This window comes from Cinclus cinclus, chromosome 10, assembly GCF_963662255.1.
Source record: "Cinclus cinclus chromosome 10, bCinCin1.1, whole genome shotgun sequence".
Taxonomy (NCBI): Eukaryota; Metazoa; Chordata; class Aves; order Passeriformes; family Cinclidae; genus Cinclus; species Cinclus cinclus.
In genome coordinates, this window is record NC_085055.1 from 1,798,602 (window position 1) to 1,826,393 (window position 27,792).

A 27,792-nucleotide genomic window follows, 5' to 3' on the forward strand; every position below is an offset into this window, starting at 1 on the left:
AGGGAGCAGAGCTCGTTCCTCACTGCTCCATTTGCTGCAGTCATTGGTTTTATTTTCCCTGGATTTGTGTGTCATAAAGGAGCTTGGGGTTTTGTATTTTTTTTTTTTTTGGAAGTTGTATTTTTTTTTAATATAAATGAGTGTAAAAATACTTCCCTGGGTGAGGTAACCACATTCCTGATATGGCACATGAGAGAATCGCTGGCCATCCGTGTATTTGGGAAAACCAAGCAGGAGAAGCCAGGAAAGAGTCTCTGGATGGTGCAGAGTGTTTGACAACAGGGATGGCTTTCCCTGGCTTTCCCTGCATCCCAAGGGATGGGGGAGGGAAAGCTTCCCCGCAGCAATTCCCCCCTCCCAGGCGGCTGCTCCACACTCCTCTGTTTTGGAGAGCAATTCTGGAGTGTCTGAAAGGAATCTGTGCCCGTGCAGCTGCACTTGTGCCACCCTTTGCTGCCTCTCTGGGCTCCTCAGACAGCAAATCCCGGGAGGGGCAGCTGGGAAAGGGAATCAGCCTGGAGAAAAGGGGCATCAGGAGGTTTGGAGGTTTGGAGTGGAGGTTTGGAGTCCCCATCTCTGGAGGTGTCCAAGGAATTCCTGGATGTGGCACTCTGGGCTGGTGACAAACGTGGGGATCAGGCCAGGTTGGATGATTTTGGAGATCTTTTCCAACCTAAATAATTCCATGATTCTGTGGCTTTGGAGCTACCCCATGGATACAGCACCCCAGGTTTGGGGGATAACTGCAGGGAGATGCTGGAGGTGACCACCAGAAATGGGTCAGGGGTCTCAGTGACACCATTCCAAAAACAGCTCTTGGAATATCCGAATCTTTAAGGAAAAGTAATCCCAGAATCGTTAAGGACAGAAATCCCACAATTGTTAAGAAAAAGGAATCCCAGAATCATTAAGGACAGAAATCCCACAGATATTAAGGAAAAAGAATCCCAGAATCTTTAACAAAAAGGAATCCCAAAATCATTAAGGCAAAAGAATCCCAGAATGATTTAAAAAAAAATGGAATCTCAGAATTATTAAGGAAAGGAATCTCACAATCATGGAGAAAGAATCCCAGAATCATGAAGGGAAAAGAGTCCCAGAATCATTAACAAAAAGGCATCTCAGAATAATTACAGAAAATGAATCCCAGAAACATTAAGGAAAAATAATCCCAGAATCAATAAGGTTGGAAAAGCCCTCCCAGCCCATCAGATCCAACTTTTTCATCCCCCAGAGCAGGAGGGGAGCCAAGGAAACACACACACACATCCAGGGAATGTTGTGGGCATCCCAGGGACCATCCCACAAACCCAGCACACTCTGGCAAAGAAATGAGAGGAAAACTGGGGGGGGAGAAGGCAGTGCAGGGGGTTCGGGCCTGGCCTTGAGATTTAGAATAAAAACCAAAAGTTAAACCCAGAACAGTTTGTTCTGAGCCTGATTATTGAACTGTGCTGGTCTGAGGGCTCCTGGGAAGGGCTGATGGAGGAGCTCAGGAATCATCAGGGAAAAGCAGGAACACCAAAGCAGAGCTGTCCCTAATGGGAATGGGATCCTGCAGGGGCAGGAACACCAAAGCAGAGCTGTCCCTAATGGGAATGGGATCCTGCAGGGGCAGGAACACCAAAGCAGAGCTGTCCCTAATGGGAATGGGATCCTGCAGGGGCAGGAACACCAAAGCAGAGCTGTCCCTAATGGGAATGGGATCCTGCAGGGGCAGGAACACCAAAGCAGAGCTGTCCCTAATGGGAATGGGATCCTGCACGGGCGGGAACACCAAAGCAGAGCTGTCCCTAATGGGAGCCAGAATCAGCAACAGTTTTTGGCTCAGAATTGCTGGGATTTGATCCCACCCCTTGAAGCAGGAATTCCTTTTGCAGCTGGAATTGCACCTTCCCCTCTCCTGGCTCGCTCTGTGTCCCGGCTTTGGCTGCTTTAGGCTGGGATTATTTATCGGTGACCTGACTCAGCCCCTGAGCTGCGCTCAGACAGTGCTGACAAGGAGGAGGGTTTGGTGAAGTGAGATTGTTGATTGTGGGAAGAATATCTAAACTTTATTGTTCCAAACTTTATTTTTTTTCAAACCGTTTTCTGTACCTCCCCTTCAACTGATTTGGACAAAACATGATTCACTGTAAAACATTTGCAGCCCCAGAAAATTGACGATCCTCAGCCCTAAGTCAGGCAGCCAGCTGGATCATCCAGGATGCAACAAAAACTCGGGAGAAATTCCTGAATTCTGGATTTTGCTCCGAACATTCCCGGCTTCAGGCAGGTGGGATGAATCCTCCTGGATTCTGCTGGAGCTGAGCACGCTCCTCCCTGCTTTTGTTGGACTCCAGCCCCTCCCAGTGACAACCAGAGACCCCCAAGGTGATTAACACACTCCTTAATTAAGCTGAGACAGCCTTCGGGGTGGCTGATTCCTCTCTGCCCAAAGGATCTGGAGGAATTTTGGGGGAGAAATGCTGTAAAAGCTCCTGTGCACGCGCTGGAATTCGGGAGTTGATGCATTTAGAGGAAGCAACATAAATATTAAGATTCAGCAGGGCTCTGCGGATTCATGCATTTGAAATATTCCAGCTATTTCCCTGCTCGCATTCCTGCCCCACGTGCCTTCCAAAGCACTTTATTAAAGAGCATTTTTTTTTTTTTTATCCCTGGCCTGGATGATTACACGGAATTCCAGAGGCTGTTGGAGATAAGGAGATTCCTTTTGTTTACTCCAAGGATTTTGCTGACTCCCCCCTGTTCCGGACTGGGACGGGCACAGGGGGAGCTGCTCCATCCCTGGAATTGTTTCAGGACAGGTTGGACAGGGCCGGGAGCAATGTGGGATAGGGGAAAGTGCCCCTGCCAGTGGATAGGGAATGGGATGAGCTTTAAGGTCCTTTCCAACCCATTCCATGATTTTATGGTTCATCCCGGAGCAAATAATTTAGAGGACAACCAGTCTGGGCAGGAGCAGTTTGGGCTGTTTCATCTCCGATTTTCCCAAAGGAAAAGAGACAACGTGGACTCTGTGGGTGTTTTAGGATTTTTGTGGGAGTGAGCAAAGCCCTGGCGGAGGTGGAGCCACCCCAGCAAACATCGAATCCCAGTTTGGAGAACTGGGGGCTGCCAGAGCTCAGAATGCTGAGCATGGCTGAAGAGGGATTGTTTTGGGGATGGTGCCCTCGTCCCCGTCCTGCCCCTCTGTCCCCTCCTGTGCCACCACCCAGAGCCCTGCTGAGATTTCCCTCCCCCTCACCCCCCCCCCCTCTAAACGAAGCAAAGGATTAATTGGCTGAGTTTAATTTGTTAAATTTAAAGAGTTAAACCTGCAAATCCAAGCGGGACAAGAGCGATGCCCACAAGGGTTTTGCTGGTGGCCAGGAGCCATGGCATCCTGTGCCCTCCGGCTTCCCGAGGGGAATGCAGGTGGATGGATCCTACCCCTGCACCCCAGGTGAGTCCCCACAGTGCCTATTTTAAAATTAATTAGCCTTAATTTGGCGTTTCACAGCTGGTATTTGGTTTGTTGCTGCAATCTCAGGGCTGGAAAAGCTGGACCAGTGCAGCATTCCAGTGCTCCTAATCCCAAATTAGGGATTGGGATAATCAGAGTGCACAGGGACTGCAGGATGTTATTGGGATTTTTGGAGACGAGACAAAACTTTTCTGTATGGAGAAGCTGGAGAATATTCCACTCTGCCAGAATATTTATCCCAGAATCATCAAATGATAGGATTCCAGAATGGTTTGGGTTGGAAAGGACCTGAAAGTTCCTCCAGTTCCGATGCCCCGGGCAGGGGCACCTCCCACTATCCCAGGTGAACTCTGACAGATTTTTCCTGCCCATGGAATCACAAAAGCCAGGAATACTCACAGAGGGGTGGCGGCAGGAAAAGGAAATGTGCCCTGATCTCCTTTCCTTTCAGGAAAGGGAAATTCTTTGTGTTCAGAGGAAACTTCCCTTTCCTGCTTTATCCCGGGGTTATTTTTATCCCAGAATCATTTCCCTGGCAAATCCCACCTGGGTAGGGACAATGCTCAGCTTTGCGTGGGAGTCAGTTCAAGAAAAGAACCCCAAACCCCAGTTTTTGAAGTAAGAACACAATCTGGGAGCTCGGGGTGGACATGAGGGTGTTGGGATAAGGACCCAGCTGGCAGAAATGTTCCCATATTCAGGGATTTATGGTGTTTAAAGGTTGGTTGTGACTTCCTTGCTTTCCTCCTTCTCTGACCCAAAAACTTCTGCAATTCAGCCAGAGAGAACACAAGAAACCCATTTTAGAATGGGGTTACAGCAGTGCCAAAATAGAAAAATCGACTCAATTTAATAGCTTATGATAATCAGCACACTGCCTTTTAAACCAGCACCAGGAAAAGAAGAGGAATCTTATTTTTGGGATATATTTCTGCCTCAGAACCAACCCCACAAACCTTGTTTGTATTAAACCTCCTTTACACTGAATAAAAGAACGGTAAAACAGATTCTTTCATCTCCAAGGGTTTGTGTTCACACCCTTGAAAATTCCTGCAAAGCCCAAGTTTTCCATGGTTTGTGAAAGAGAAAAATGCCATTTGTGTTTGGAATAGCAAGAGTTGGGTTCTTCCTGTGCAGGGTCGAGAAGAAATATGTTCCCTGTGTATAATTAGAAGTGAGGAGGGTTTACTACGAGGTTAAAAATTATTGGATCTGTCTGCAGTGGGGAGAAAATAAAAAAGGGAAACCTGAAGGAATGACGTGTATGAGGTGCTAAACCTTATCAGGAAACAGATCTGCCTGAGGACAGGGCAGCAGGGAGAGATTTGCAAGGTCTGGCACCTGAAAGCATGAATTGAACGAAGGCTGAAAATGCTTTATCCCACTAAAATAGGAAAATCGGGAATGGGAAGTGCCTGACACTTGTTTCATGCCATTCCAGATGTCCACACGGGGAAATTCAGGGAGAGGGAAGAGCTCTTGTCTTCCACAAAACATTATCAGTGCACTCATGGCATTGAAGGAAAAAAACTTCCCCAGTGAAGATCCTATAAATCAAACTTTTCACAGTCTAGGAGCAGTGAGGCTGCTCCTCTTTTGCTCAGCAAAAAAAAAAAAAAAAATTCCTTTTGAGGCTGGTGGTGACGTTAAACCAGCCCCAAATAAAGAATTGCACCACACAAATTGTGTCAAATGCCACCCCCTCCTAACCTTGTGGTGAAACCTTTTCCCCGTCTAATTCGTCTCCAGGGTTTTGCTCCTTCCTGCCATTTGCTGGGATTATTTTTAAAACTGCACTTTGCAGTTCCTGATTTTGTGGAGTTTCAGGCACCAGGCAGCCTGGGAGGGAAGCAGGGATCAGCTGGGAAGAAGGAGGGATTTGGCTGCGCCTTGGGGTCAGGAGAGAAAATTGGGATAATCCAGGCTGAGCACCTGGAGGAGACACCTCAAGGGAAAGGTTAATCCCAAATAAACCGTGTGATATTCCCTGCGTATCCCAGCCCTTTTATCCCTCACAGTCTCCTACAGAAGAGCTGGAGAGGGATTTTTAACCAGAGCTTGTAGAGGCAGAGTAAGGGGGAACTGCTTCCCGTTGCCACAGGGATATTGGGAATTAGGAATTCCTCCCTCTAAGGGGGGGGGGGGGGCAGAGGCTGGGATGGAATTCCCAGAGAAGCTGTGGCTGCCCCTGGACCCCTGGCAGTGTCCAAGGCCAGTTTAGACAGGCTTGGAGCAGCCTGGGACAGTGGAGATGAGTTTTAAGTTCCTTTCCAGCCCAAACCTTGCCGTGAGTCTGGGATTCCCAGGGAGAGGAGGGGATGACTCCAGCACACTGAAACCTCTCAGCCCCAGTCTGTGCCCTGCTCCTGATGTTTTTCCGATCTGATGTTGGTGGCTTTTGGTACTCCCAGGATGCCCCTCTGCCCTGGAGGGGGATGTGGAGTCAGACCTGGCACAGAATTCTCCTCTCCTCTCCTCTCCTCTCCTCTCCTCTCCTCTCCTCTCCTCTCCTCTCCTCTCCTCTCCTCTCCTCTCCTCTCCTCTCCTCTCCTCTCCTCTCCTCTCCTCTCCTCTCCTCTCCTCTCCTCTCCTCTCCTCTCCTCTCCTCTCCTCTCCTCTCCTCTCCTCTCCTCTCCTCTCCTCTCCTCTCTCCTCAATTCAGGACTCCCAGGAGTTAACAGGCTGCAGATGTTCCCTTGTCCCTCTCATCCCTTTGGAATTCCGGACAAACCCAGGCCGTGGGGACCCAGGCAGGGGCGATTCCCCCGAGCTGTGCCCACTCCTGGGTGCCTGCACCATGCCCACCTTGGCATCACCTCCCCACCCTGCACAACGGGGCATTTTTAACCCCCCCGGGCTGCTTTGGGGGCAGAGCTCATTCTCTGCCAGTGGCTGGGACAGGCTGGAATGATGTTTTGGATTTGTGCTGGAGACAGAGCTGACAACACAGAGATGTTTTGATTCTTGCTGGGTGACCTCAAGGATGTTTCTCACACAAAATCCTGCCACAAAATCAGCTCCTAGCCCAATGCAGTGTTTCAATACCATTCTAATTAAGAGCTGCTGGTTCTCCCCTGGCCCTGAACTCTCCCCCTCCATATCCAGAGGGTTGGGATTGTAGGGATCAGAGGGCAGCTGGGTGCTGCCACATCTCCCAAACCCTGTGTGGAAGTCCTTAATCCACGTGATTGATGCTCCCCATTTCAGCCACAGCGCCTTAAAAGGTCTCCTTGCCGTGGATTTGGGAATGGGAACATTTGTGTGTTAAACTTGGCTTCGGTGACCCAGAATGCAGAAACTAGATTAGTTTTTTTTAGCGGAGTTATTTATAGGCAACTCTTAACGAGTTACTTTAAATTACTTTTAAAGAAGGAAAGAAAGGGAGAGGGTGGAAGCAGGGATTTGTGGCGGGTGTCCTGTGGTCCCTCGGGCCGTGGGAGGGAGGATGTGACTCGCTGTGACTCCTGCAGTCACTCTCAGCCCCGCAGAGACCATGCCACCCCCTCGCCAAACCCAGCCATAAAATCACAGAATGGTTTGGGTAGGAAAGGACCTAAAATCCCATCCCATCCCATTCCACCCGTGTCATGGGGACACCTGCCAATGTCCCAGGCTGCTCCAGCCCCAGTGTCCAACCTGGCCTGGGACACTTCCAGGGATCCAGGGGCACCCACAGCTGCTCTGGAAATTCCAGCCCACCAGGAATTCCCAATTCCCAGCATCCCATCCATCCCTGCCCTCTCTCCATTCCCTGTGTCCTGTCCCTCCATCCCTTGTCCCAGTCCCTCTCCAGCTCTCCTGGAGCCCCTTGAGGCTCTGAGCTCTCCCTGGATCCTCCTCCTCCTCCTCTCCAGGGGAACATTCCCAGTTCTCCCAGTCTGGCTCCAGCTCCATACTCCCCTCTGGGCTCTCTCCAGCAGCTCCAGGTCCCTCCTGCGCTGTGCCCGAGGTCTGGGGGCAGCTCTGCAGGTGAGGGGGCAGAGGGGCAGAATCCCTTCCCCTCCCCTGCTGCCCACGCTGGGGCTCAGCCCAGCACAGGCAGGATTTTGGGGCTTTCGTGTGACCGGGTCAGGCTGGGCTTCTCTTCCACCAACACCTCAAAATCCTTCCCTTCAGGACTGCTTTGATCCATCCTCTAACCAGCCTGGTTTTATGCTGGGGGAATCGCTTGGGATCGTCCCGACCCACCAACTATGGGAATAAAGAATAACAACACAATTTTTTTTCTGTAACAAAAAATTAGTTACAATTGCTTCTACAACAACACCGGCCAACATCCTAGTAATAACAATATAAAAAAAAAAAAAAAACCAACAAAAAAAACCACCAAAGCAATGACAATCGAACGAAATACCAAGAATATGGGATTTTTCTGCCCGTCGGAGCGGTGTTTCCTTGCCGCCAGCCGGCGTTTCCCGCAGCTCCCGAGCGGCGGAGCCGGAGCCCGGCCCCGCTCCGCCCCCGCCCGCTCCTCCCGGGGCCGCCCCGCGCCGGCGGCAGCTCCGGAGCGCGGGGGCGGCCCCGGGCCGGCGTTTCCCGTGCCCGGCGGGCAGCAGCGCTCCGGGCACCCCCGACAGGGCTACCCCTCCGCTTCTCTCCGGCAGGATTCCCGGGAGGATGGCATGGATTTAGGCAGCGACGCCGGCAGCAGCCGCTCCAGCTCGGAATCCAACTCCAGCAAAGCCACGCCGTGCTCGGAGGGCAAGTCCTCGCCGTCCCCCAGCAGCCTGGACCTGGCGGCGCTGGAGGACTCGGAGGAGGAAGAGGAGGAAGAGGAGGAGGAAGAGGACGGGGGGTCCCCGCCGTCCCCCGCCGCCCATGGGCGCCGCTGCGGCCCCGCGGCCGCCGCTGCCCGGCGCTGCCCCCGCCCGCGGCCCCCGCCCCGCTCGGACCCCGCGCGGCGGCGGCGCGGAGCGGCCGCGGGCCCCGGAGGGAGGAGGAGCGCAGGGGCGCGGCCCCCCCGGGACCCGCGGTGCCCCCGGGAGCCGCAACCCCCGGCCATGGACTGGGCAGCCCTGGAGAGGCACCTGGCCGGGCTGCAGTGCCGGGAGCAGGAGCGCAACCCGCGGGCCAGCCCCGCGTCGGTGAGTGGGGAGAGGATGGAGGGTGGAGCGGGGATCGGTTTGGGGTGATGGGATCCCACCCGGAGGGATGGAGCCGGGATCCCACCCGGAGGGATGGAACTGGAGGGATGCTGCCGGCGCTGGCGGATCCAGCAGGAGGATATGGAGCTGCTGGAGAGAGGCCAAAGGAGGCCACGGAGATGCTCCAGGGCTGGAGCCCCTCTGCTCTGGAGCCAGGCTGGGAGAGCTGGGAATGTTCCCCTGGAGAGGAGAAGGCTCCAGGGAGAGCTCAGAGCCCCTGACAGGGCCTGAAGGGGCTCCAGGAGAGCTGGAGAGGGACTGGGGACAAGGCATGGAGGGACAGGACACGGGGAATGGCTTTAAGCTGCAAGAGGGGTGGATTTAGATTGAATGTTGGGAGTTGTTCCCTGGCAGGGTGGGCAGGCCCTGGCACAGGGTGCCCAGAGCAGCTGTGGTTGCCCCTGGATCCCTGGCAGTGCCCAAGGCCAGGCTGGACATTGGGATGGGAGCACCTGGGACAGTGGAAGGTGTCCCTGTCCATGGCAGGGAACGAGATGAGCTTTAAGGTCTCTTTCATCCCAAACCATTCCACGATTCTCCAACTTTCCCGGAGCATCCTTGGCCACTGGTTGGGGCTGGTGTCGAGGTGCCACCACCAGGCTGTCTCCGAGCTGGGTCCCCTTGGAGAGGCCAAGGAATATCAGCTTTTCCCAGGCTGGGAGCGGTGCCAGGCTGGCGCTGTGTGCTCTCCTTCCCTCCGGGAAGGAACCTTTCCCGAATCCCTGGAGTCAGCCAGAACGAACCCCCCGGTGCTGTCTTGCAGAAACCCCTGTAAATCGTGGCCTGATCCCGTTATTTCGGGTGATTCGGGAATCGCACAGAACTTCTGAGCTGCGGCGACGTGAGAGGAACAAGCACTGCAGACACGCGGTGACACGGCAGGGCTGAGGCTCTTCCATAATGTATGAATTCCAAAGGAATCCACCAAAGCTCTCCTGGAAGCGCTGCAGGAGCCTTTGGATGGCTGAGAAAAGCTGTGTGCCTCACCAGCCCTACCCCATGGCCTTGCCTCTGGCACACACGAATTTTTTTCCCATGATTTTTGTGTTGTTTGAAAGGCATTCCATGCCCTAACTTCCTGTGAAGTCACCTCGCTCAGGGAGGTGGGGATTTCCCCCTGAATCCTTGAATTACAACTAATTGGTGACAAATCTGGGTGGGTGCTGGGCAGGATGAGTAAGCTGAGGGATGAGTGGGACTGCTGCCATGTAGGGATGCTTTTTTTCCAAAGCCTGAACACTGGAGCTTCAGTGCCTTGAGGAACTGACAGGTAACGGCTTTAATTACAGTCATTTGTGCAGGAACTCAGCCTGACAAAAGGAAAAAAAAATTAAAAACACACACACACACAAAAAAAAATCTCATTTTGGTGGTTTGGGAGCTGATTTCTCCAGCATTATCTGATCAGCTCTGCTGCCACTGCTGGAAACTCTTTGCCTCCAGGCATGAGCTTAACCAGGTGAGCTGTCACCTAAGGAATTGTACCCCTGTCAGGATTTTCCTCCTCCATCCTCCCATTCCCTCCTACAGGCCCTGGAAGGAATTCAGGCTGCCTCACGCCCTGACTTGTCCCGTGGAGAGTTGGGGCTGGAGCTTGTGCTGTGCAGATCCGGGGCTGGGATGAGCCTGGGTGGACTCCCAGAGGTGGCCATGGAGGAGCCCAGGGCACGCAGAGCATGTCCCATGGGTGGGGTGGAGCTCCAGGTCTCTTCACTCCCAGAAACTGGAGTTTGCCACTCTGCAGATGGGACTGTCCCAGTGGTTTTGGCCCTGGAGAGACTTTTCCCCAGCTCCCCAGCTGTCCTGGAGACACCTTTGCTCCAGGATTCTCCTTCCCTGGGATCCTGGGGATGAGGAGGAGGAAGAGGTGTTCCAGCTCTGCTCCTTCCACTTCCCACCTGGATCAAAGGGGAAGGGCTGCTGGGAAGGGACATTTCCCCTCCTGGCTGGCTGGGAAGGGATGTTTGATGTCCCCAGGACACCTCCTGTCCCTCCCTGGCCATGTCTGTAAGAGCCAGCGTGTCCCACGAGCTGTATGGACCCAAAACCTTCAAGGCTGAATCAGACTGAAGTGAAAAAAAATCCCTCTTTTTTTTTAATTATTTATTTTCTTTTTATTGTTATTATTTATTTTTGTTTTTCCCGCCCTTGACATTTCCCTGCAGTTCAGTGTTTATAACAAACCCTTGCCTTGCCCTGCTGGAAGCCCAAGTGTTTGTAAACATGGGGATCATGGAGAGGAGGCAGGCAGGGAGCAAATACAGGGAAATGGACTGGATTGCTCCGAGTGCTTGCAGGATACCTCGGGAAAAGGGGAATTTCAGTAGGATCAGACTCGTCTGGGGTAGGGAATCAGGGTGGAATGTGAAAGCAGCTTGGAGACGAGGTGTTTCCTAGGCTGATTGCTGTTCCCAGGAATCCAGAGAGATGTTTTATTGAGATGATTTTATTAAGATGATTTATTATGATCACGGTTTTTTCCGCTGTCAGGACTAGATTTCCCTGGGGATTTTCATGCGCCAGGTGAAGGCAGGGCAGGGGTCACCCCAGGGGGACAGGAGTGACCCTTCAGGGGCTGCTGTGGCCTCGGCTGTGCTGCTCCCTGGGGCTCTGCCCCTCTCCACTGGATCCCTGCTCCATCCCTCCTCCCTGGCCCTGGCTGAGCGTCCCAGCTGGGATTCAGGAATCCCTGCTGCTCCCCAGGGCTGTGCTGGGCCCTTCCGAGCCCACCCTGACTGTGCTGAGGCCTTGCTGAGGGACGTGGATCATGCTGGAGTCCCAGGAGAAACAAATTCCCACTCCTAAGGAAGCTCTACCATGGTTTTAGGAGGTTTTCCCAGCCAGGAGGATCCAGGCTGGAATGCGAGGAGGAGTTGGGAATGCTGCAGCTGGGCTAAATGAAAGGTTTAAATGAGGGACCTTCGGTGCAGAGATGTGCCCCGAGGTGCTGGAAAAGCTGGAAAAGGGAGTATGAACGCTATTAATGCCATGGGAAGGGCTGTGGTTCAGCTTCCAGCTGGGATTCCGTGGCACAAGACGGGACGCGAGGGCCGAGGCTGCTCTCTCAGCGTACAGACAGGGGGGCCTGAAAATTCCTGCCAAGAAATTTGGGAAGGATTTGGCAACTCCTGCTTGGCACTGGCAGCCCCACTGCTGAGAGAAGCAGAGGCCCAGCAGGCTGGGGTGGCCATGGACGTGTCCATCCTGGATATTCCATATCCATGTTCTCAGGCTGCCCGGAATGCCCCCAGCTCCCTGGTGCCCTCTGGGAGGGTCCCTGTGGGCAGATGTTGTCTAGAAATGGAGAATATTCCTGTCTTTCTCCCCCCAGAAGGGGGAAATGACTGTTTTGGGAGCTGGATTGAGTGGATGAGGTCCCTCCAAGCCTGATGGGCTGTGCCAGATGACTCCTGAGTTTTCTGGACTCCACCTAAGAGGAGAAACCTCTTTCCTGAAGGCACTTGGTGCTTGGAATGTTCATTATGGAGATGCTTGGCTCAATCTCCTCACCCAGCTGCAGGAAGCCACCCCCTCCCATTTTTCCATTTTTTTTCCTCTTTTCCTCAACTCCTGGCTGCATCCAAAGTGGTACCAAATGTGCCGTGGGATGATTGATGGCCCTCAGGAGCCGGGGAAGCGGCGAGGCTCCGCTTGCCGTGCCTCTAATGGCTCAAATCAAATCCAAATCAGCCTTAATGGCTTTAATATTCCTCCCATTGCCTCTCCGAGGATAATTACAATCAATAGGATGGATTGGCCGGGAAGAATATCTGCAAATTCTGGAGTCAAGTAAAGAAACGCTGGCAGGAGTGGTTCCAGCAGACTCGGCCGTGTCCGGCTGGGCAGGGAGGGAGGGACGGAATGGCCGAAGGAATTTTGCTGCCCACAAGGTTTAGTGCTGCCCACAAGGTTTAGTGCAGGCAGGGCTGCTAAAAGCTCATCCCTGCAGCTTCCAGGAGTTCTGCAGGAGTTGTCTGGATGGGGAAGGATGTGCTGGAGTCTCTGCTTGATCTTTTCATGCCTGGAATATTCCTGCCTGTGCCGTGAGACAGATCGGTGCCGGTCATCCCGTTCCTGTGGTGATGAATCCAAGGAATCTCACATCTGTCCTGGCACTTGGACTCCTGCATTTCCAACGTTTCAGGAAGTTAAATTTGTGTCCTTCTGGTCGCTTTTGTCCTGAGCCTCTGGAGCTGGGCATGGTGCCCCTGCTTCCCTCGGAGCTGTCCCGTCGGTGTCCGGAGTGACCCTGGAAGGCAGCAAAGAGCATCCAGAGTCCTGAACTCACCTCGGGGAGGGTGGAGAAGCTTCAGGTCCACTTTTGAAAGCAGCTGGAAACCTCTTGGAAGTGTTCAAAAAGTGTGGAAGTGGCACTTGGGGGCGTGGTTTAACATTGGAGATGACGGTGGTGGATTAATTTTTGGGTTTGGTGGTTTTAGAGGGCTTTTCCAATCTTAATGATTCCCTGAAATGGCTTTAGGGTTGACCCAGGATATTCCAGAAGCTGTAGGATGGAATTTAGCATGGACCACATCAATCCCTCTTTCTTGCCTGTGTCTCTGAAAATTTGAAACTGATTCAAAGCACGGGCTAACATCTTGGAATGATTTCACATTTGGCCATGGGAAGGGATCTGATTTTTGTGGATCAGAGCAGGCAGAATGGAAGGAGAAATGCATGGACCAGCTTGGCATGAGGGAGGAGAGAAATGGAGCCAGCAGGTGCTTGTTGCAGCCACATGGAAGTATCGGTGGAGCAGGATTTTTTGGGAATGTGGGCTGGGATCAAGCCCAGACCTTTGGTGTAAAGCCTTGATCCAACTTGGAGCACTGGCCCAAACATTCGGGGGGCAAATGGAGGAGCTTGGGGGTTGTCAGTGAGCTGCTTCTCACTCCAAACAAGCAATGATTGAGTGCCTGAAGTGCGAGTTCCCTCCTCCCCAGGGATGTGATGTTGTCTGGGAAGGGAGCACTGGGAGCAGCCAGGGATTAATGAAGGAATTTTTCCAGCCGGGAGCTGTCAGTGTGGGAATTTCTGCTTTCCAAAATCCAGCTTGGGGCGTGCAGGAAATTGCATTTCTGTCATCGCTCAGCCGGACCTTTCCTGCCAGCTCCTGTCAGATCCTGCTGGATCTGAGCACCCAGCTCCTCCGCAGGCACCTGAAAAAGGGAAATCCATGACCGGGGAGGTTCTCCAGGGCAATTCTTGTGTTGTGAGGCTTGGAAACGGAAAACAAATATTTTGAGTGTGGAAAAAGCCGTAATTCTGCGTGGTGCCAGTGTCCCGGGGGTGGGACGAGCTGCAGGAATGATCCATCCCTGCTGCTGCTGCTGCTGGATCAGCAGAGCCCTGGACTTCGGCCGCTTCCCACCCAGCTCAAAGGTTGGCTGGGACATTCCCGATCCTGCCCGAGTGAAAACCATCCCGAGGGATTTTTCCAGCTGCTTGGTGGGAATTCCGCAGATTGGAGGGATGAGACTTTGCTGCTTCCCGAACAGAGCCGGGCAAAAAATTCAAAAATTAAAAAATCCTGAGGAAAATCTTGATTGCCGTCGCTGCTGCTGAGCCTTGCCCTAAAGGAAGTGCCCAGCACAGGGATCCACAGCCCATGGATCTGGTGTGGATGGGTGGTTGTCCTTCATCCCACTGCTGCCATAATGTCAGTTCCTGCAGGTGATGGAGCCCAGTCGGCTGGTGAGTGAATGTTTCCCGTGGGATGAGGAAAACCTGGAAAAGTTGGATTTTTCTGGCACTAATTGTGGTGCAGGCAGCAGTAAATCTCCCTTTAATGTGATGCCAAGGGGTCGTTGATGTGACCTGGCTCTGGAAAAACCAGTACATCTATTATAAATGAGTATTTTTGGGAATCACAAGTAGGAAATCCAAAGGATTTCCAAGGAGAGGAATGAGCATTTATTCCAAGCAATTTTTTTTTGTTCTGTTTTGTTTCTCTGTTGTTGTTTTATTGGGGGGGTCTTTTGGGGGTTTGTTGTTGTTGTTGTTGTTGCCGTTGTTTTTTGGGGTTTATTTTGTTATTATTTTTTTTTTGTTTGTTTTTTTAATAGGGAGATTCTGGAGCCTTGCACCCCTTCCCTTAATCCTTCAAATTCCCACTTGAACCCGAGCGTCTCAGACTGGAATAGCAGCAGGAATTTTGGTTTCTCAGGATTATAATTATGTACTTAGGCAAATATTCCTTGCTTATTAAGTGGGCTAAGTGCAAGGCAGGGAGGGTTTAATTCTCAAAACTGCCCCGTGCTGTGCAAATCCTGTTATTTTCCCTATGGAGCGAGAGGATGCATGTGCTCTGCCTGTGGGATGTGGGATGTCTGGAACATCTGGAATTGTGGAAAATCCAGGGGCATGTGGAGGGAGGAATTACAGGCAGAGGATATTTAAAAAACAGGGGAAAAGGGGTTTATTCAATGCAACCCCAACCTCGTTGAAAATCTGCTGAGGAGCGCTGGAAAACCAGGATTGTCCTGACTCCAAAATTCCAGAGACCTCAGGCATGCTCAAATTATTCTAAATTATTTAAATATTGCTTAAATATTTAAAGCTTTGTTGAAATATTCTAAATAATGTTCCAAGTATCCCCCACACCCTCACAGAGTTTGTTCCCGTGAGCAGCAGGATTGCCTTAGCAGTGATAAGAACAGCAGGAATTGTGATTTATTTCCTTCTTCCTCTCTGCCTGGATTTAAGGTGGTTTGGATTTAACTGGTTGGAAAAGCAGGTGCAGCGCTTGATTATTTTATAAAGTTTGTGTTGAAACTGTGAAGGAATTGCTCAAAGCATCATTATTCCTACTCCTAACAGAAAAAAAAATAATAAATCAGGAAATCAGTATCAGTGACATAAATTTGTGTCCCCATCTCCACAGGATGTGCTGCAGCCCAAAGGAGTTTTTTCCCCCTCCCGGATTTAGTGGGGGAAAATGGACATTTTTGAGGAGAAAACCTCTTGAAAGGATTTATAAAATCCCAGGGTAATTCACCCAAGCTGGGTGTAATCCCCATTGGGAGGAAATGTGATTTCCCAGCTTCTCCCGATGCCTCCCTGTAGGTATTAATTTAATTTTATTAAAATGTTTATAAAAACATTCTGGGCACAGCAACGCTGCTGAGGGGGCTGAGGGCAACCAGAATTTGGTGTGTTCAGGCTCTTCCATCTCAAATAATTCCACTTTTATGCAGGAATTTCTTTAGTGAGAACTAAAAAGATTTTAAAATCTCTCTTTTGCAGCTCTGGCTCTGAAATCAACCTCGCTCCAGCAGAGCACTCATGAATTCAGTGGAAAATTATTTCCCCTCTTCCAATTATCCTTTCACACGAGGTGCTCCATAATCCCTCTTTCCCTGGAGGTTTTCCAGCTTTTCCAAGCCCTCAGATCATTTTGGGGCACCTCATCTTTTCCCTGTGGAGTTGTTTGCGTCACCAGAGTGGGAGATTTTATTTATAGCCCCCATCTGGGAGTGCAGCTCAGTGATCTATAGATCTCCTTTAATGAGAAAAACACACCCGGGGCCATCGATCCCTGCTGCCTCCTCTGGAAATCCGAGAGGAAATAGGATCTCCAAGGAAAAACAAGTGCCAGGCTGGGATTTAATCCTCTCTGTGGTAGAGGCAATGTTAAAAAATAAAAGAGAACTCTGTTAAAAAGTGCTGGATTCTTTATGCACACAAAAGCTGCTGCTGTGTGCGGCCCGTGGGGAGTCCAAATGCTTTTAGTGAGTTATTAAAAATTGAATCTAAACTTTTTATTCTGTGTAATTCCTCTGTTGGATTTATTAAAGAGGGATTTTGGGGGAATGGCAGCATTCCGTACCGGGGTCATCCTCTCCGCTTTGGCCTGGCAGGTGTTTGGTGATCAAAGAAATAATTGAAATAAAAGAAATAACTGACAATAACTAATTAATAATAATTTGATATTATACATAAATATATGTTTAATGTAATTAATAACTATAATCAATATTTTTTATTATCAAAGAAATAGTTGTGGGAATCATTTTTCCATATGGAATTCTCTGTGTTTTGCATTTTCATGAATCCATGTCATCCAAGCCCTTAGAATTTTTCCTGGCACATTCCAGCCATTTCTTCTGCTGCTTTCTCATCTATTATTTCTTAATTCAAAAGCAGAAAGGAACTTTCAGCTGGGCCTTGTAAAGATCCAGGAGTCCTTTTCCTGAGAGGAAAATTCCCGGCTTGGGACTTCCCTAGGCTGAGCTGGGAGCTGCTGGGAGCAGCAGTGCTGGAAAAACACCTCCAAAACCTTTTCCAAAGGGCTGGTTTTTTGGGATGGGAAGAGGAGGTGAAAATCAGGGCATGCCCCTGAAAACCTTGGCTACAGCCTTGTCCCCCCTGTTCTCCTGGAATTCCTTTGAATCCATCCTCGAGGGACCGAAGGGGCCGATATTTCCATAAATTCACGATATTTACATGGCTCAAGGCAGGTGTCAGAGCTCAGAGCCCTTCTCCCTGCTCAGGGGGTGCAGGAATTGCACCTATTCCCAGGAAATGCAACCCAGGCTGTCCATAAATCACGTGGATGAGGGTTTCCCACATTTTACACCTGTCCCCGTGTGCCATATTGCATATAAATAAATAAAAAGATTTTGCAAGATGAGTTTGGCACTGCTGATCCTGGGCTGTTCCCTATCCCATGGATCCCGTTATCCCATGATCCTGTTATCCCATGGATCCCATTATCCCATGGATCCCATCCAATGGATCCCATCTCATGGATCCCATCCAATGGATCCCATCCCATGGATCCCATCCCATGGATCCCATCCAATGGATCCCATCCCATGGATCCCATCCAATGGATCCCATCCCATTATCCCATCCCATGGATCCCATCCAATGGATCCCATCCCATGGATCCCATCCAATGGATCCCATCCCATTATCCCATCCCATGGATCCCATCCAATGGATCCCATCCCATTATCCCATCCCATTATCCCATCCCATGGATCCCATCCCATTATCCCATCCCATTATCCCATCCCCCTGGCATGGAGCAGGAATGTATGTTATTCCCAAAAAAAACCTGTGCTGCTGTTCCAGGATAGCTCCAGTTCTCCATTTCCAATCCCTCTTTCCTTGTTTTCCGTACATTTTTTGCTCCTGGAATGATTGGGATGTAGAATTGGAATTGCTGCTACTCAGGATTGATGCTGGAGAGCTCCAGAAAGAATTCCAGGGGCTTCCACAGCTGGTACAGGGAGTTCTGGAGGCTTTTTTGAATTCTGGGAGACTTTGGGAATGCTGGAGGCTTTTGGGAATTCTGGAGACCTTTGGGAACTCTGGAGGCTTTTGGGAGTTCTGGGAGACATTGGGAATGCTGGAGACCTTTGGAAACTCTGAAGGCTTTTTGGAATTCTGGGAGACTTTGGGAATGCTGGAGGCTTTTGGGAATTCTGGAGACTTTTGGGAACTCTGGAGGCTTTTGGGAGTTCTGGGAGACTTTGGGAACTCAGGAGGCTTTTTGGAATTTTAGAGGCCTTTGGGAACTCTGGGAGACTTTGGGAATGCTGGAGGCCTTTTGGAATTCTGGGGGACTTTGGGAATTCTGGGGCTCCAAGGCAGTGCTGCCTGGAGGATCCCACTCCCTGCTCAAGGCCCTGTTAATGGCTTTTTCTGGGAGGTTTGTGTTGGATCAAATAAAACCAGAAGAAAACCGGAGCATCTCAAGGCCTGGATCCAACCTTGCAGCTTTCCATGCCCTGATTCCCCAGGGAATCCCAGGGATGAGGCGTCAGTGAGGCAGCAGCTGCAGCTTTAGAGGAGGAATTTTGGTGGTTGCAGGAATGGATGTGGAGGGAAAGCAGAGTTTCCTGGAAAATAAACTTTCCCCAAGGAAAGCCACCAGGAGCGTCCCTGTGCCTTGGACACCTTTCTCCAGCATGGAGATGAGAATTCCTTGGAGCAGCTGAGCACTCCTGTGCCCTCCAGCACTGCAGGGAGATTTATTTCACTTTTTTAATTTTCATTTTTTCTTTCATATTTTATTTATTTATTTGGTCCCTCAGGGCTGGAATTCCCTGCTGGAGCACCCAGCCTTCCCAGTGCCATCTCCTTTCCTTCCCATCCATCAGGGACTGTGTTCCCCCCATTCCCTTTCTCCATTTTTCCATGAAAATCCAGCTGTGCCAGTGGTTCCAGAGCCAGGCTCAGCTCCACCTCCACTTCCTAATCCCTCTTTTCTTGTGGCTCCATCCCAAAATAAAACTTGCACCTTGGTGCTCATCCCAGTGAATCCTCTGGGAGCCAGCGCTGCCTTTCCCAGGAATTCCTGCCTCCAGGAACTCCGTGGCTCAACTCAAAGGCTCGATCTGATGGCAAAAATGGAAAAAAAAAAAACCCAAAAAAAAAAAAAAGAAAAATCCCAAATCCAACCTGTAATAGCCCCTCACGTGCCTGTCTGTAAGAACTGGCCCGATCCCAGCAGACACCTTGAAACGAACCATGGGGATCTCCATCCTGGGGAAAAATTCCAGGAAAACCGAAGGAGCTGCAGGCTGCCAGAGCAAGAGGAAAAGAATGGCTGAGGTAGAACAGGAGAGGGGGAAAAAGGAGATTTAAGGGAGCAGAGTTGTGTTCTTGCTCTTATATGGTGCTGCTGTGCCACCAGCAGCTCCCTCGCTCCGTGACTAATGAGGCTCAGCTGGGATCCACCCGTGCTTATCCTGATATTTTTAGCTTTTTTCCAGCCTCCTGCTTGCTCTGTCTCATTTGAAATCCTGAGCGTGCACCCTCATGGCAGGAATGGGATTTCTCATCCCTGAGGGAATTGTTTTCGGAGCTGGCAGTGACACCCATTGGAGAGGAGTCACAAGGGGATTCTTTTTTTTTTTTTTTTTTTAATGTCTCCCAGTGACCCTGTGGATGGGACACGAACTCCAAAAATCATCTTCACATTCACTTTTTAAAGGTTTGAAGTTGACAATTATACCAAAGCAAGAGCAGGGCTTTATTCAGCCTGGGAGAGCAGGGATTCCATGGAAAAGTCACTGGGGTGGGAGCAGGTACAGAAATCCCACACCCTCTCCTGCTGTCACCTGTTTGGCTCAGGATATTCCCATTTTTGGTGCTTGGCCCCGTTTAAAAAGACAATTTTTCATTCCACATCCACTTTGTAGCGTGCTGTGTTTTTTATTCATCCTGCCAATCCCAGCCCTGGGTTTTTGCCACCAATTTTGCAATTAAAATTACAAAATAAAGCCATAAAGAAATGAGACCTCTCAGCTGCTCCCAGCAGGGAGCAGAAAGGGAATAGAAAAGGATGGATGGGCTGGAAAGGATAGCAGAGGGATAATCCCAGCCTTATTCCCAGATTTTGCCCTCTGGCTCAGCGCTGTAATTATAATTAATAACTTGATTTTTGCTGTTGGCTGAATGCAGGTGCAGCACACTGGACACACCACATTCAGGACTAATTAATTAACGAATCCCCTGGATTTTAATCAGCTTGGCCTTCCCTCAGCCTTCAATTCCAGGGATTTTGCCACAATTCCAAGGGCTTCATATTCCATCCAGAAATATTCCCCAGAGCAGTAACTTAAGAGCTGAGTAGGGGACATGGAATTTCTGTTTGTGCTCCCAATCCAGCAAGGTTTCCAAATAATTCCTTCTGTCCCACCCTGTCCTTCATCCCTAGGGAAAATCTCTTGTTGGGCCATTTTTTTTCCCTCTTGGAAAAATCCATTAATTCCTCTCCCTGCTGCTGCTTTAATGGGGCTGGAGGGGGGCGGGGTTGGGGGGGTAGGGGGGAATTTTGTGTTTTTGAAATCTCTTTTCAAATATAGAAAATTTATATTGGAAAAATGAAAATGAACCAAATAAATGGGAGAGGAGGGATAGGGAAATTTGGCTGTCCAAGCCTGGATATGGAGCCCGTGGATTTGAGCAGGGCTGATAAAATCTCCTCCTAAATTTTGTTCTCATGGATCAGATGAGGGTGTTACTTTTGGGTGACTTTTAATGATTTTGGTTAATTCTGGATCAATACAGATACAGCTGAAACTTTGGGAATCTTTTCCAGATGGGTTTGGGAATGGATGGGTGCATCCTGCTGCTGCCAGCATCCACCAACCCAGCCCGGCTTGGAGCAGAAAATGGGATTTGGAGGCAGAATTCCTGGAATTCCGTGTGGATGTCCCGGCTGGCAGTGCCAGGATGCTCCTGGCAGAAGCACAGGGATGAGCTCGGGCACAGCTGCTCCAGGCAGGGACATTCTGTGATCCTCAGGCACTGGGAATTCTGTGGGAACAGCTGTCCCTGCCCTGGGTTGGGTGAGGTTTGGTTTGGGCTCAGCTCAGGCAGATCCCACCCAGCCCAATCCCTCCATTTTCCCGGAGTGTCAGGTCTGTGTGTGCCAGCCAAAACTGAGGAAAACTGTTTGGAGCTGATGGGATTTGCTACAAATCCTCTCCCAGATTGTGCTGCAGAGCGAGGAGTATGTGAAGTTACTGATGCTCAGATAAAAACGGATTTTTCCTGCTGAAGAGCTGGTGTTCCCAGATTCTGCCCACTGGGAATGCTGCGTTTCCGGAAGAACTGTTGACTCCTAACAATAGAAATAAATCAAATTGCAAGGAGGCAGCTGGAGCTTTTCTGTGCTCTCTCCCCACACTCCTGAAGTGCTGGAGATAAATCGATGGAGGCAGGGAATGGTTTGGGTGGGAAGGAATTTAAAGATTATCCAGTCCCAATCCCTGCCACAGGGACATCTCCAACTATCCCAGGCCTGTCCAGCCTGGACTTGGACACTTCCAGGGAGGATGAATCCTTGGGAAAATCCATTCCAGGGTATCACCATCCTCACAGGGAAGAATTTCCTCCCAGTATTCCATGTAACCTCTGACAGTGGGAGCCATTCCCTGTGTCCTGTCCCTCCATCCCTGTTCCCAGTCCCTCTCCAGCTCTCCTGGAGCCTCTTCAGGCCCTGGAAGGGGCTCTGGGATTTCCCTGGATCCTGCCCTTCTCCCTTCCCAGCAGTGAATCCTTGGTGGGCTCAGACCTCACCATCAGAGCTCCCCGAAATTCCCTTTGAAGCACTTCTGATCCAGCTTTAGAAATTGTCCAACTGAAATGAAGCCTGTGTGGTACCACTGAGCATTCCTGGATGGCTTCCATGGAAAAATCTGCTTGTTTTCCATATGTTTGGTGGCTTTTATATCACTGGAGAGTTATAAATACTTGGGTGGCTTAAATGAGTCCCTGCAATTCCCTGTGAAGTGTTTGATATGGGAGGAATTAGGATGGAGAATTGCTGTTTCCTTTTGCTCCAGGTTTTTAGGGAAGGGAAAATCCTGGTTTGGTAGTGTGCTTTTATCCCAAATCTCTGGTTCTTGAGGTGGGGTTGTAAAGGTGCTGCTTGTAAAGGACTCCAGAAAATTCCAGGGAAGTAAAAAAAGGCATGGAAAAGGGAAGGATATTGGGTCCTTAACCTATTGGAGGTTTATTCCCACCTGGAGCAGAGTAACACATCCAAAATGAGGGAAAACCCCTCGGCACCATCTTCCTTCAACAAGAAAGGAATAGTGCAGAGCATTATCCATGGATGTAATCCAAACAAATACTCCCCTTTCCAAGCAGATGTCGAGTAATAGCTGATTAAAAATAATCGCTTTTTTCTTTATTTTTCTTGCTGGATTTAAACCCAGGGAAAGCTTTAGCTGGGCTTAAAGAGGAGCTAAATCCCTGACTCCCAGGAAATCATCGGCACATAGAGCTGAAATCCCGGGATGCTGGGTATAATTCCTGCTTCCATACAAGCCTGCTGTGCTCGGGGAGCCTTTGGGAGCCCAGCAGGAGCATCCTGGAGCTCTGGGGGTCTGGACTGGAGCTTGTTCCAGGTGTCCCCCTCTGATGGGCGTTTTCCCTGAGGAACATCATCCCAGAGGATTCCATGGAGCTGCTCCAAGGGCTGGAGCCCCTCTGGAGCCAGGCTGGGAGAGCTGGGGGTGCTCAGCTGGAGAAGGGAAGGATCCAAGGAGAGCTCAGAGCCCCTGGCAGGGCCTGAAGGGGCTCCAGGAGAATCCTTGGGGGATATTCCCTCCAAGGGGTGGAGGGACAGGACTCAGGGAATGGTTTCACACTGCTAGGAGTGAATTCTTTCAGGAGGGAATTCTTGGCTGAGATGGTGGGGAGGCACTGAAATGGATTTTGCCAAGGATGCCCCTGGATCCCTGGAAATGTCCAAGGCCAGGCTGGACAGGGCTTGGAGCAATCTGGGATAAGGGAAAGTGTCCCTGCCCATGGCGGGGATGGGCTTTAAATTCCTTCCAAACCAAACCATTCTAGGATTCTGCAGTTCTCTGAAAGCTGAGGAAAAAAAACCAACATTCCCAGGTCTTGAACTCCTCCCTGATTTTTCGACTGCTCCGTATTTACTTTGGGATTTGAAAAACAACAACAACAACAAACCAACCAAACAAACAAACAAAAAATAAATTAAAAAAAAACTAAAAAAACAAACAAACAACAAAAAAAAAACACTAATTGAGCCTGGCTTTTGTATCAGTGGGTTGGCCAACCCCAGCCTGGAAAATAAACCTTTCCACCTGATAAGGCCCCTCTGGGAATGCCTGTGGGCAGGAAAACATTCCTGGTGTGTCCAGCAGGAATTCCATGTCTGGGCTGCCTTGCCGCTGCTCCTGCTTTTTTTTTTTTTTTTTTTTTTTCTCCCCATTCCAAAGATTTGTGGATGAAACCCTCGCAGCTGGGGGAGAGGGGGGGAATCAGGCACAGAGCGTGACACGAGCGAGTAAAAATAAATATGTGGGACGGTGGGAAATGCCAAAATCGTCGGGAAAAGGGCTGGATGTGGCTTTGCTGTGAGCAATAATCCGGGATCCTTCCCTCCCAGCACTGGGAATGGGAGGGATCGCCTTCCCTGCCGGCTTTATCCCTTTGAAGGAGCGTTTTTCCCAGCGGGAATGGGGGTGGGAGAGGCGCTAACCTCCCTCTGCCCTGTTAATGATTTCCTTGGAGCTGGGCAGCCAGGGAAAGCAGGATGCCTGGGAATCCCCTGCCTGCCTTTCCCACCTCAGTGCGGCTGGAGAGGGACGAGGTTTGGGATGTGCCAGGGGTTCCTATGAGCTTCAGAATGGGGGGAAAAGAAAAATCCTAAAAATACAAGCGCAGAAGCAGAAATTCTCTCTTTCCCACCAGAATTTGGGATACCAGGTGTTCCCTCCTTCTGTGGAGGAATAATTAAGGAAATTCCATTGTTTCACCAGAAGAATTTGAGTGTCTGGTAAAGCCGAGTTTTCTTTCCCTGCGTGTCCGTGGGCAGGGATGCGCTGCCCGTTCCCTGGGATTGAATTCCCCGTGTCCTGAGGCTCTGTGGACACGCAGGAGTCAGGCCTGGCTCGTTCCTGGTGCCCACGTCACCTCCAGGACATTTTCTGTCTGGGGTGACACCTTCCCAATCCCACAGGACCAGCCCTGGAGGGGTTTCAAGGGAAGGGTTCCACCCCAGATGCTCCCCAGGGATTCCCGAGCCACGCGTTCCTGGTCCGAAGCTGGTTTTGGGGAAAGCTTTGGGGAAACGTGTCTGGATCATCTCAGAAGTGCTATCGGACACCTTCAATTAGGGGTTAAAAAATTCAAAAAGATTTTTCAAAAATTAAAAATTCTCGTTAAAAAGTTCAAACCAGGCAGGGCAGGCACCCCGTGGGTTTCTTTTCCCAGCTGAAAAGGAGCTGCTGGGGGCCCCCAGGAGCTTCCCACTGGATTGTGGCTCCATGGAAAGCAGCAGCCCGTGTTCATCCTTCATCCCAGAGCATCGCTTCCTGCTGACCCAGCTGGAAAACTGCCAGGAACCTTTCCCTGCCTTTAATCCCTCTCAGCTTTAATCATTACCTGCCTGCCCACCTCCTTCCTGCTGGGGAATGCAAATGGAGCTGGAGCACAGGAGCAAATCCAGAGGTCGAGGATAATTCCTGGCCTTTCCCACCTCCATGGCTGGCTCCATGTCCTGGGGGGAAGAGCCTGGCTGGGAGCAGCAGGTGACCGTGGCTCTCTCTGGGATCATTTTTCCAGGGGGAAAGCTGTTCATTCCAAGGGGGATCCACTCCAGCACAGGGAGTGGGGAGGATGGCACCAAACCTTGGTGGGGAATTGGGAGATTTCCTGGTGATGCACAGAATGAATGGAATTTGAGTTCATGTAATGCATGGAGCCGCTTTTAGCTTGCCACAGCAAAGCCAAGGTTATGCAGCAAATTGCAGAGTGGGGATGGTTTATTTAGATTCATTTTTAGTTTGATGTCTGCTTGAATGGGATTCTCTGCAGATCCAGGAAAAACCAAGGATGACTTCACCCTCTCTTAAAAATTTATGCAGAATATATTAATTTTTTTCTTTTAAAATGAAGTGGGGGTTTTTTGGGGGTTTTTTTTTGTGGTTTTTGGGGGTTTTTTTGTTTGCTTTTGTTTTTGTTTTTTGTTTGCTTGTTTGTTTTTTGTTTTTTTGTTTCTTTAAAGCTCTACTGCTGCAGGGGACAGAGGACACTGGGGAGGAGGAGGAGGAGGGTCTGGGGGTTCTTTCCATCTGTGCCCCAGGGATTCTCCATCCATCCTCCCACAGCTGCTCCAGCCTGTCTGTGCTGGTGGGAAGCTGGGAAAGCTGGGGCAGGGTGATGATCCCACAAAGGCTTTTTTTTTTTTTTTTTTTTTTTTCTGGAGGCACATCTGGTGTGGGGGAATCAAATCCGAGCTGCTCCGAGCAAGTGTTCCTGGATTTCAGTCATGTGAATCCCTGAACAGCTGGGCCTAGGAGCAGGATAAATCCCTGTTTGCCGAAGGAAAGGAGGGAAGGCAGAGAATTTCTGCTGTTCCCTGCCCGGGGCATGGTGTGAGCCCAACCTGTGACCCCAGTGCTGTCACTCTCTGGCTGTTTAAGAGCCCCTGTGTCCAAACAAACAAGGATTGAAAATGGCATTTTGTTTGTCCTCACCCTCCGGCCGCGGCCAGAATAATGGAAATGAAGCTATTTGGGTTGGTGTTGAAGTTGGAGAAATCCCCCAAGATCACCCAGTGCTCACTGAACCACATTCCCAAGCGTCCCATCCACTCGTTTTCTGAACCTTTCCAGGGATGTGACTCCTCCACTGCCCTGGGGAGCCCCTTCCCATGTTGAACCCACCTTTCAGGGCAGGGATTTGTCCTGATACCCAAGCTGGGCTTTTTTTTCCCGTTTTCCCTGGTTTTCCGTGCCCCAAACCCGGCTGTGCCGGGGCCAGGTGGGCGCTGGGGCCGAGCTCCGCTCCCTCCCTGCCGGCTGCAGGAGGTAAAAATAGCCGGGAATGTAGGGCACAGCCTCTCCCAGAAATTCCCGGGCGGGATTTCCGAGGCAGCGAGCACAAGGAAGATGTCTGGAGCTGTTCTTTCAGGGCTGCCTGTGTTTTGGGGTGCCTGGGGGTCGCTCTCCATCCCCCGCCCGGTGGGTCCGGGGGGGCTCGGGGGAGGTTGGACCCGCGGCTGCCGCAGCATCGCCGGGCCGGGGGAGCTTCCCCGTGTCCGGGGGGGGGTTGGAGGGATTTTTTTCCCCCTCTCCTGGAGAGGAGCGCGGCCGCAGCGGCCCCGCCCGGAGCCCCGCACGGAGCGGGCGGAGGCGGCCCCGGCCCGGCCCCCCCGCGCTCCCGGGGCCGCCGCTGCGCAGGCGGAGCAGCGCGGGCGCATCCATCTTCCCGGGCTGCCTCCTCCTCCTCCTCCTCCTCCTCCTGCTGCTGCTGCTGCTGCCGCCTTCTCCCCATCCTCCTCCTCCTCCAACCCCGCCGGGGCCGCGGCGGCTGCGGGCGCTGCCGGCGGGGCGGATGATGCACCGAGATGGTTCACCAGGAAAACTGCTCCTACCAGGTAAGGGGCGAGCGCGGCCTGGCCCCCAGCCCCGGGCAGCTCCGAGTAGCCCCGAGCCAGCCCCGGCCGGAGCCAGCCCCGGGTTGTGCCATCCCCGGGGCTGCGGCAGCGCGGGGCCGCCGCTTCGGGTTTGGACCGAGCATCCCGGGGTTTGGACCGAGCATCCCGGGATTTGGATCGTGCATCTCGGGGTTTGGACAGAGCATCCCGGGGTTTGGACCGAGCATCTCGGGGTTTGGACAGAGCATCTCGGGGTTTGGACCGAGCATCTCAGGGTTTGGACAGAGCATCCCGGTGATGGTTCCGAGCACCCCGGTGATGGCTCCGAGCAGCTCGGTGATCGCTCAGAGCATCCCGGGGTTCTGTCCGAGCATCCCGGGATTCTCACCGAGCAGCCCGGGGCTCGGCAGGCAGAGCAGCCCCGGGGCTTTTGTGCTCGCCATGTGATGCTCGGAGGCGCAGCGGGGCCGGGGATGCGCTGCCCACATCCCGCTGCCTTCCTGCCGGGATAAAACCTCTCCCTGGAACCGGGATGGCAGTCCCGGAGCCGCAGCAGCCCAGGGATGTCTTTTTTAGACCATTTCCTGCGCTTCCCACCTTTCTGCGGTGATTCACAGGCTGCGGTTCTGCTCCTGGTTCCGCAGGAAGCGGGGATTGGGGGTGTTTGGGAGTGTGCATCCCATCCGCCCCCATCCCGGGGGTCCCCCTGTTTGGGGAACATCGGGATTGGTTTGGTGGGGAACTTGAGAGCTGGGCTGGGTTTGTGGAGAGAGGATGGGTGCTGTGGGTGCACCTGCACGGGAAGCGGCTCGTTTAGGGGCTCCATGGCTCGTTTAGGGGCTCCATGGCTCGTTTAGGGGCTCCATGGCTCGTTTAGGGGCTCCATGGCTCATTTAGGGGCTCCATGGCTCGTTTAGGGGCTCCATGGCTCTTTTAGGGGTTCGATGACACAGTTAGGGGCTCAATGGCTCACTTAGGGGCTCGATGGCTCATTTAGGGTCTCGATGGCTCAATGAAGGACTGGATAGCACCTTTAGGGTCTCGGTGGCACCTTTGGGGTTATTAAATGCACCGACATCTGTCCGTCTGGCACGGCGATGCTGAGAAATGCCTTTGCCTACGTGCAGTGATGTGGCTGTTTTGGAAAACCCCCATTCCCAAAGATTCCCGGAGCTGGACCCTCAGCAAGCAGGGCCTTGCCCAGGCCAGCTCCCCATCCCTGTTTTTCCTCCATTCCCGTGTTTAATTCCAACTTCAGGCCGTGTTTTCCAACAAAACATCTCAGATGCAAAATACCTCAC

At 51.5% G+C, this 27,792-nt stretch overlaps 1 protein-coding gene across 2 annotated transcripts in view; it reads left to right on the top strand.

Moving 5' to 3' along the window:
• The window catches only part of SCHIP1 (schwannomin interacting protein 1), a 74,800-nt gene that overhangs the window by 26,635 nt on the left and 20,373 nt on the right, over positions 1–27,792 (top strand). Inside the window, exon 6 of one of the 2 annotated variants that reach the window (XM_062498952.1) lies at positions 8,074–8,553. The exons of the other annotated variant lie outside the window; for it this stretch is intronic. Coding sequence (XP_062354936.1) covers positions 8,074–8,553 — 480 coding nt within the window. The remainder of the gene's footprint in view (positions 1–8,073; positions 8,554–27,792) is intronic. 2 annotated transcript variants of the gene reach the window in all.